The sequence below is a fragment of the Ptychodera flava genome, chromosome 4 (genome assembly GCF_041260155.1).
Source record: "Ptychodera flava strain L36383 chromosome 4, AS_Pfla_20210202, whole genome shotgun sequence".
NCBI classification, from domain to species: domain Eukaryota; kingdom Metazoa; phylum Hemichordata; class Enteropneusta; family Ptychoderidae; genus Ptychodera; species Ptychodera flava.
In genome coordinates, this window is record NC_091931.1 from 34,892,171 (window position 1) to 34,903,139 (window position 10,969).

The window sequence follows — 10,969 nt, forward strand, 5'->3', positions numbered from 1 at the left end:
TCATGGTGACTGATCTTGGAATAGCGCACTGCAGTGTATTAAATTATGTACAGGACCATGGGTACCTGAGACAGGTGTATGGCCACCCAAGCTAAATTCACTGCATTTCAGTTACATGTAAAACCTGCCCTAAAGAATAGTTTCAAGGTGCAAAAACCGGACAATAAAATGATGATTTCAACTTCCTGAAGCACAGTAAATTGTCCAGTTTATTGTGAGGTCAAAGTGCTGTCAGGTTTTTGAATAATAAAGCATTTCAAGACAAAATTGATTGACAAAATTTGGTGATTGAGTATCATGTATACACATGGTTTCCTGGTGTAACTGTGAAGTTGTCAAAAGCAGCCAGTTTCCAACACTGCATGGCCATGATATAACTTGAGGGATAAACTCTTTCACTAAATTTAAGAGTTTCTGAACAACAATACATTAAATGCTGGGTGTAATCATTGATTATCGATTTCCGAAGACAGGTACTGTTTGTACTGTTTTAGAGTATATGAAAAGGCTACACATAATATGTGACCTGAAATTTCTGCATACTTGTACACATACATGGCTTCTCACTTCCATGTTTGACATATCCGTAACTCTGAGTTATTGAAAATTTTGGAAGTTCATTGGCATCAGCTGTGTACTAGTGCTGTAGTTATGTGAATTTTTGTGCATCAATAAGAACACCACTGGGTCATTGCCACATAAAATACATGTACACTTAACTTGGGAATTGTAGTGTACATATCTGTGTACTGTACAGTACTCAAAACTTTTGTGAGGATGTATTTTCATTTGTTCTGCAATGCCCTGTTTATTGCTCTGAACATCATGTGCATCATACTCCCTAAGTAAAACATTTCTACTAGACTGACCTGTCCCTTCTTACATTCTCCATCTTCGAAGCTGATTTCGCTTTTTTCATCGGTGCTGAAGTCCAACTTTTTCTTTTCACTTGATGTGGCTGGCGGTGTCGCTAAGGAACTGCTCCATGATATGTTGGATATATCCATGTCAGCGCCCAGACTGACAGATAGTCTTTGAGGTGTTTTCTGTGCAAAATGATCAAAAATCAAAGTGAAATACTCACATTTTTTCCACATACTGAGTTACAATTACTTCCTGGGTTAGAATTCCAAATACAATCAAAGTACAACTATGTTATTATGTCATACAGAAGATGGTAGTTGGAACATTCCAGTGCTCTGACATCAACTTCGTACCCACCATTAAAATGGTGTGATATTCAAGTTACTGTGTACAGTGTTCATAATGACAATACAACATGAACACACATCATTTTAAATTGTTGTACAGTAATTACCACTATGCCAGGCAGTCATGTTTCTGCCAGATACACCACACAACACATTGCTCCTCCAGCAAAATTGAGAGTTGTAACCTTTGTCCCTTAAATAAACATGTCTTTCTGGAAACTTTGCATGAGTCTGGGGAGTTGTGGAACATTCTTTGCATCAGCCCTATATCTTCAGGCACTATTTTACAAGTGGTATAGCCACAAACTGATGACGTCAAATCGCCGTACACAGAACACAGACACCTTGTAATTGTGGCACTGTGTATTGTGTATGGCAATTTGACATCATCAGTTTGTGGCTATACCACTTGTAAAATGATGCCTATCTTCACATGTAAACCAAAAAATTTGCTTTTGTCACAGGCAATTCGTTTGCGTTGTGACACATCATATTAGCTTAGAGGGCACACTAGTTGTAACAACTACACTCCAGACATTTGTGACATATTTGGCAAATCAACAATGATGTGGAAGGTGTCATTTTAACCCTTTGAGTGCTGTAATTTTTTCCTACAAAAACTTTCGTGCAAACATTTTTAATTACCAATTTTTTACGAATTTTTCAGCAATTTTTTTGATAATTTTAGACGTAATAGACATTACATTTCATTGGCTGGAGATTTTAATCAAAATTTTGGCAGAAATCTGGAAAAAAATCTGGGTATATGTCATAACAGTGACAAAAATTGACTTTGGCGCTCAAAGGGTTAATGTTGGTATGGCTTTAGTTTGAAGTTGTTGCTTATTTACACTCTTTTTGGAGGACCCTTTCAGGCTGAAAAGGTCCTCCAAAAAGAGCATAAATTCAGCCAATCACATGTAATTGAAATAAGCAAAATTAATAATGCTAGAAATTTATTGTGTAAACATTAATTTGAACATATTAAAAATTGTTGCAATAGCCTTTCATTTATTCAAAAACCTTGTACATGTAAAATGAAAACTCAACACTAAAACCAATCAGTCTGCATTTGCTCTGTGAGATATCACCTTGGTTTCTACAGTGGTATTTGCAAAGAAATAACCTCCTAGAGAGTTTTATGTTTGATGACTTGAGGTAGCTTCATCTTAAATCAAACGCTGTGAACTTCTGAAAGCCTACATTTTGTAGAAACAAATCATTGACCAGAAATGTACTATTTGTTGAGTGATTGTCTGTTTCTAAAAACAAAGGACAAGGAATATTTTTGAACTTTACACAACTATACTCTGTATACTCCAATAATATTTATTCATTTCACAGTCCCATTGACCTTTATGTAGGTGTGTAGTCAAATTTTGCCATGGACAACAGATAGGAAATACCACACTTGAATTGAGAAAGGGCAAAGTAAAAACTGGATGGAAACTGTGAAAAGCGTGACCCATTTCATCGAACTCTCCTTTAAACATACATGTATAAGTCAAGCCTTGCAACATGGGGTAAACAATGATTGGTTGTGGGGGTGTGTCTTTTACGAAAGCATAATTTAATCATACCATAGTCGAAGCAGGCATGGTGTGAGACCTGACAGATCCGGTCCGAGTCAGAGTTTTTGGTGTTTTGAACAACCTCTTCATGAACATTGGTGTGTCGTCCTGAAGGTTGGGATTCCATGTTGGGAATGGGCTAAAATTTGGAGAGGGTTGACTTATGCTGCCCACTGCCGACATCTGTGATACGGCTGTCACTTGGTTTGGTGTGATGGCACTGCATGCTGGTGTTGCTGGACTAAGACCTGCAGACAAGATAGCAATTAGCATGTAAAAGGTCAAGCAAATGCCTGCCATGCTATCAAAATCAACAGACAAACTTTGTGGTGCACAGAATTCATCACATTGTCACCAGCACCAGGCTTAAGGCAGGACATTTATCCAAGACATTGATGAAACATAAAGACATTGTATTATCTGCTATATATGCTTGATGCTACAATGTGCATTGTGAATGTTGACAAAAATTTGTTTTATAGATTTTGAGATTGCTAGGAAAATTTTGGTTCAGTGTACACTCAAAAGGTCATTGAGATTGCACCACAAAATTTCACTTACCAAAATTTCTGTGAGTTCTCAAATACCCCCTAGGTGTTGTCCACTCATCCTGTTTCACAGTACTGTGCTGTTTCTTTCTGTTACTGACGACCACTTCATTATCTTCAGGGCTGAACAACAGAGGTGATGGTGCAAATAGATGTCTGCCCTTCCCTGGGTGAAGAGGTGTTATAAACGAACTCTCAGTCCTCTGCTCTTGTTTCTGAGGTGACAAAGCCGATTTCAGCCGTGGCAATGTAACGGTGTCATCTTTTGTGAAAGTCCCCTGGACGTCATCTTTCTTCTCTTTGTCTTTGTGAAGCCTGGCTTTGCGTTTGGATGAACCACTTCTCATCCACTGGACCCAAGATGTGAGATGCCTTATCGTCGATAAGTGACAACAGAGTAGGTTTTGTACTTGTAGAAATCTTCTCACCCCTGAAGTTTAATTCAAAATTGGCCTGATTTTTATTCACCGGGCATGCCTTTGTTGTGTATATGGATCCATCTGCAGATGTTGACTTCATATTTCTGTCCCAGCAATGTCACAGCTGACAGATAAGAAAATAAGATTAAAGAAATTGATTATTTCATGAATAGAAAAATAGCACTACTACGGTGTCGGTTTGCACAAAACAAGTCACCAAGAACAAGTCACCCAAACACAGACATTAAGCATTAAACCATAGACCCCCAGCACAGACTACACACTGCAGGCAAAAGCGCCTATCCATATATGTGATAGTGACTCACTGTGAAGTTGATGTTTTTTCTTACATAACACTCTCAGAAAAGTCATAATATCACCAGTTATTCTGCTCTGGTTGGATATGTGTACCAGTAAAAGAACAGCCAACTACGTCTTGGTCTTAGTGAATGTTAGTGTAATTTTGTGTTCATGTTTTGAAAGCGGTTAAGTTTGAAAGTAGAAATATTCTATGAATGGTAGATGCAACTGCCACCTAAAATTTAAAGTCTGCCCCTAATTTTGATGAATGGCGCACAAGTTGCCCCTTCCATGAATATGCAAAGAAAAGCCTCATGGCACAAAGTCCACTGTTTTTTTTCGCATGTCACATTGTGGACAAAATAAAGGGCTCCAGCCATGATTGATATGGTGACCATTCATTTCATCATAGACTGAGCAGATCCAGTCTGCAAACTCCAATCCAATTTTGTGAAGACCCATACATGACTAAACCTTGCAGTCTAATTTATTCAGTGAGACTGAGAGAGCATGAAGATTGGGGCACTTTTACCTCCGCATTATGTGTTAGCATAAAAAATATTCAATAACCTGTTACGTATGCTGCTCTGTGTACTCAGTAGAACTTGAGGTAGAATGTAGTCTGTGTATTTCAAAAAATTATCGGTTTGATCGCCAAGTGTAAACTGTCAATCTGGTCTGTACAGTATAGGGCAGCTGTAATTGCAAGCTTTATGCCTAATTACACACATCAAGATGGATTCTAAGACACTTTGCACCATACCACCTTGTCCCATAACATTTGGCACCAAAACCACTTCACATCAAACAAACTACAAAAACCTCTCTGCACCAGGAGTCATGTCGCCCTCAAAACAACCCCACTTCACCCCAAACTACCACCAACCAGTAAAGCTGAAAATAACAAGTCATCGTTGATGACACAGTCCCCACTTGTTAATGGGTGCTTTGATTACAGGTCCTCAGAGAGGATAGAGTCCTCTTCATTAGGTCTGTGATAAAAATACTTTTGAATAAATTCGCTTGATACATGTCTGAGTTGTAGTTCAGGACATGAAAAAATCATAATAAAATGGTCACATGGTGGCCATATTGGATCGAATCACAAAACAAATCAACGTGCATATGTATGACATAGGTCAATGTCCTTGTACCAACTTTGATTAAAATCGGTTGAAATATGCCTGAGTTATGGCTTTGTACATGAAAAAATCATAACAAAATGGCCGCACAGCAGCCATATTGGATCGTATCACAAAACAAATTTACATGCATATGTATGACAAATATTACCAATTTGGTCAATCTCCTTGTACCAACTTTGAATAAATTTGCTTGATACATGTCTGAGTTATGGTTCTGGACATGAAAAAACGTAATAAAATGGCCACACGGCGGCCATATTGGATTGTATCACAAAACAAGTCAATGTGCATGTGTATGACATAGGTCGATGTCCTTGTACCAAGTTTGAATAAAATTGGTTGAGATATGCCTGAGTTATGGCTCTGTACATGAAAAAATCGTAACAAAATGGCCGCATGGCGGCCATATTGGATCGTATCACAAAACAAATTGATGTGCATAGCTATGACATTGGTCAATGTCCTTGTATCAACTTTGAATAAAATCTGTAGAAACATGCCTGAGTAATGGCTCTGTACATGAAAAAATCGTAATAAAATGGCCGCCTGGCAGCCATATTGGATTGTACCACAAAACAAATTGACGTGCATATGTATGACATAAGTCAATGTCCTTGTACCAATTTTGAATAAAATCGGTTGAGATGGCTCTGTACATGAAAAAATAACAAAATGGCCGCACGGCAGCCATATTGGATCGTATCACAAAAAGAATTGACGTGCATATCTATGACATTGGTCAATGTCCTTGTACCAGCTTTGAATAAAATCAGTTGAAACATGCCTGAATTATGGCTCTGTACATGAAAAAATCGTAATAAAAATGGCCGCCTGGCAGCCATATTGGATCGTATCACAAAACAAATCGACGTGCATCTGTATGACATATGAAGTAATCCTTGTACCAAGTTTGAATGAAATCGCTTCAGGCATCTCTGAGATATCTGCGTGAACGGACGGACGGACGCACACATGCACGGATGGACGCACGCACACACGCACGGACATGACCAAACCTATAAGTCCCCCCGGACGGTGTCCATGGGGACTAATAAACTAATGCAATTGAAGTTCTCATCACCATTCTAACGTCCTGCTACCGAAGTCTTGAAAGTGTACACATTTCAAGAAGATGACATCATACAATTCCGCACACAGCACTTTTAGTAGTTTGTGTTTTCCTTTTTTTTACTCTACTGGCAGTACCGCTTATGGTTTTATTCAAGAATAAATAGTTCAAGGTAGCCAAAATGTCTTGACACAGTAACGCTTCCAAGTTTAAACACTACAGTATGATAAATTGTGGTTTCAGGACGAGTTGGTGGTACATGTATAATGATGGCACACAAAGTGGTTTTGGTACGACTCGAGATGGTACTTGGGGCAAAGTGGCATGGAACTTGGTAGTATTTGGGACGAGATGGTTTTGAGCTTGGTAGTACTTGGGACCATGGAGGTAGAAGGAGTCTCTCCTTCCACCTCCATGTTGGGACGAGGTGGTTTTGGCATTAAATGGGTTTGCGACGAAGTTGTGTGGATCAACCTGGCTTTGGTGGAACCGGACTTCTCGAGTTAATTAACGTCTGTTCATGCATAACTCTGAAACTCATTAACTGCGAACATAACTCTCAGTCTGAAACTCAGTACTGTAGCGAGCCCAGTTACTGAGGGCGCCCATTGGAGCAATGTAAACACACGTGAAATAGTTGTATGCAATCCTCGGTGTGTATGTCCCAAAATCTGCACGTTTTTAAAACCTATATCCTGTGATATAATTAGTGTGTACATGGATGCACTGCACTTTTACAGGCAGTGTCTCACATATCATACCATAGCTGCAGAACTGTAGCTCCAGGTATTGCCTGAGTATTTTGGCCGGACGACAAAACCCACATACCCACGCAAGACCTCGAGCTACAGCACTGCAGCTATCGGTAGTGACAGTACACTTTACTTGCTGCCCCGATCGACGATCCGGGGTCCCGACACCGAGCGAATGCTAGGTAAACATCTCAGAGAACGGATGAAACTTATTCAAGTTTGCCTTATCAAACAACGAAACGTTTACCTTTTCAAACACAGACGACGAGATGTCAACTGTTTTGATTTTGAACTGCAAATGACATAACGAGATCTTCCACCTCACCAATCTTCCGTAGTCGCCATTTTGTTTATCCCGCCATCGCTGAGGATCATGGGAGGTACTTTGGTCTTAACCATTCGCACGTAGGGAAGGTCAATTAAATCTGTTTTGAAAATCCTTGAAACTACATACTATAAAAATAAAAGAACTCGAAGTTATAGTTTACGTTATGGTTATTACACCTATTACTTATAAATTATAGGCAATACTTTAATTATTTTTCATTTTGTTATTGTTTCAGATACCCTCACCACTACCGACTGCCCCAATGGGAACTTGACGCGATGGTGATCATGCTTGCCCTGGGGCTGGGAGCAGCAGTGCTAACTTCTATACCGTCTGTTTATTTGCCTCTGATCCTCAAGCCTGGTACTTGAGCCAATGCGAAGTTGTTTATAGTTTACTAAATATACTTTCGCATTGCAATTATTTTTTTACTGTTAGGGCATTTTTGTTGTGCATAGTTTTTAGGTTTTTTGGTTCTCTTCATGTGGAAATGCTAAGCTTACTGAAGAATTTGTTCTGTCGACACCGTAAATATATAATATTTTATTCCTCTACAAGATGCTTCGCAGAAACCTGCTGAATGAAATAGTTTCCAATTTAATATTATGTGTATGAGCTTTGTGCGCTACCAAAATGATTGAGTCTTGCGAAGCGTCAGAGCCAAAACTGTTGAAGTGCCTTGACATGATGAAATTCGTAGCCAACATATCCTAAAAGAAAATGCATCATAGGGGCCTATAGGCCTACTTTCACAGTTTTCTTTGTAAATTGTGAACAAAAGTCAGTTCGCGAATCATTTTTATCAGCAAGATATCTCACTAAATGATTCTCCTGCCTGAAATCTTGCCGGTGGAAGATTTTGCTGCTTCGTAAAAAAAGAACAAAATGTCACTCACCGCCTATGTAGCTTTACCAAAGAAAAAAAAGATACGAGGAACAAGATGTTTTCCTCTTGCCTCATGAGAAGTAGTGTACTGACCAGGTTTTGCATCTTACTGTCATCGCACAATGTTTAATAGCGACACATAACTAAGAGGAACATCTCTTTAGTTACCAAGTGCGCAGCTCGGTCCACGTCTATTCTTGTACCATTGCACATCATTGACCAAAACAACAGGTGTTTGAATTTTAGTATTGAATTCTGTTACATTATTATGAGAATAGTCATTCATAAACTCTCTGTCTCTCTCTGTCTCCGTCTCTCTCTGTCTGTCTGTCTGTCTGTCTGTCTGTCTGTCTGTCTGTCTCTCTCTCTCTCTCTCTCTCTCTCTCTCTCTCTCTCTCTCTCTCTCTCTCTCTCTCTCTCTCTCTCTCTCTCTCTCTCTCTCTCTTCTCTCTCTCTCTCTCTCTCTCTCTCTCCAAGCACGAAGGCAAAGAAGAGACAAGGGAGAGGCTGCAGTTGTATCTATGGCGATGGGGTCTATAAGATTATCTGTCTCACAAGGAAAAGGTATTATGTAACTGCAATGCACATTTCTTTTGTGAGCCTCCACTGAAAAATTGCATGGATATACTAACGTGACACGATGAAACCAGGCATATATTTTCCGAAGTTCGGTCACAGTTCACATAGACCGGCTAGTGTATGCGTACCTCTTGACGATTGTTGCTATAAACATTTCCCCTGCATCCTAATACCCCCAAGAATGTATCACTATTGCCGCCACAGACTCGTTAGTATGTCTGTTGACTAAGGAAAATTACATTAGTATCACAATGATTAATATATCATTGATATCATTAATAAGGCATTTTTGTATTTTATCAGCGTTTAGCTTCCTTTCCGCTCTGCTATACTTAAAAAATTCATTGGAACAGTGATGGACTCTTGGCACAGCCGTCTAGAGAGTGTAAAATATATTTAATATGTATGTGCTCAACGGCCCATTTGAAAGAAAAGGTAATTGCCTCCAGTGTCTGGTCTGGTATTTAATCAACAAGAGGTCTAACAGTTGATTACGACCTCTAGGGTGTACACTGAATGTGTCAATACGTTAAACCACTTGAGAATGCATCGAACGTTCTCTGAAAGTTTGCAGACCGAACAATGTACGATCCATCAACATATGACCTCGAAAACACGATTTGCATGAAAGATACGTTTCACATTCAATCATTATCTTCTTTTGTACAGCACTCGCATGAGCTGGTTAGTCGTCATCAGTTTGCCTAGCAAGAGTAAAACAAATAACACTCTTTACCTAAGAATACCATCTTCTCGGCGAATTGCCCATGACGCAACACAACGGAAATGCTCCACATCTCAAGGCCTCTTTCTAATGAAAGGAATCCGATCATACGAACATTGTATATCGGGCTTTCCATACAAATATACAAGATAGTTCAGAAGGCAACTCCAGTGTTAGGGACCAAATATGCCGACTACGGTAGCAATAATTTCATGTGCACAATCTTATATTACTTTTGTTTTTTGTTTTGATTTGATTTTTTTGTTTTGTTTTGTTGATTTAGTTTTTATATTGTATTGCTTATAGGTGTTCAACTCTGATTAAAGTCGTCGCGATAAACTGGTAGGACAAGTGTGTGCACCTTTGCCATACTCTTGGAAACTCAAGTTGCATATTCGGCAAAAAGTCTGAACAATTAGTGGCGTATACTGTAATTCCGTAGAACTGCAAGTCTCAGGGATAATGAACTGTCTATGTCTAGGTCACCCGCCTGAATTATCATGTAACGGGCCGGAGGACTTTGATATTACTCACACACGTTCCGACTTCGAAGAAAACTCTGGAACAGACCATCACAGATGCTAGCAGTTACTCATTGGTCAGTAGACGTCAAACTGAACTGAAATCAACCAGTCCGATAAGACGTTAGATTGCGAGAGGACAAATCATGACAAAACGGAGCCTAGAAGTACGAGTAGGATTTCTCGATGTCTATATCTTACAGCTGTCCGTGATGCTGTCGCGTCTGACACTGTCCCTCGAATACATCTTCGTCTGAGCCTGAGCGAGCAAAGAATAAAACTCTTGAAACCTTTTCGGGCAAGTTACCTGCTTGACGAACGACTCCATTTTCCTCGATTATGCAGCGCAATAGAGTTGAACATATTACTTGGTACAATTCATATACCTTTCACAAAGTCTCCTGAAAGAAGAGGACAGCGAAACGTAACGGCTTTCATTATGACCAGTAATTTATAACTCTTTTCAGCAGCGGAATACACTTGTAGTAAGAAAATTTGGGGCGATTTATTCCCGTTTTGTCTGTCTTTCTTGTCTCGGTCGGCGAAGTTCATGGTGCAGTGGTGTCGCCACTGAAAGGATTCAGTTTAATCAAGCAATTGATACTGAAAGTTTCATCTTTGAACTCCCTTGACATGTTCCTATATTTACAAAATCTTTCGTACGCCAAAAATTCCCTTTGGAAACTTAGACTGCAACAAACATAAATGGGTCTTCCTACTCGAAAACAAGATTTGGAAAGCTTTGAGGGTCTTTTTTCGCAAACTAATTCTACCTTTTTTTCCAACTTTGTAGTCATCTGAAGAGACCTTGTTCATTTTCTTTAGAAATCCCTTGCTTCACGTCATGTTTACCCCATGAATAGTATGACCAGCATCTATACGTCACGTGTGATCATCATATGTGAAATGAAATTTT

At 39.3% G+C, this 10,969-nt stretch overlaps 1 protein-coding gene across 1 annotated transcript in view; it reads right to left on the reverse strand.

Moving 5' to 3' along the window:
* Nucleotides 1–7,367, reverse strand: part of LOC139131551 (uncharacterized) — an 8,072-nt gene extending 705 nt beyond the window's left edge. The window contains exons 1-4 of the mRNA XM_070697645.1: nucleotides 7,263–7,367; nucleotides 3,344–3,873; nucleotides 2,792–3,030; nucleotides 870–1,046 (exon numbers count right to left, since the gene is read on the reverse strand). Of these exons, the coding sequence (XP_070553746.1) occupies nucleotides 870–1,046; nucleotides 2,792–3,030; nucleotides 3,344–3,677 (750 nt within the window). The 5' untranslated portion in view covers nucleotides 3,678–3,873; nucleotides 7,263–7,367. The remainder of the gene's footprint in view (nucleotides 1–869; nucleotides 1,047–2,791; nucleotides 3,031–3,343; nucleotides 3,874–7,262) is intronic.
* Nucleotides 7,368–10,969: the final 3,602 nt, after the last annotated feature.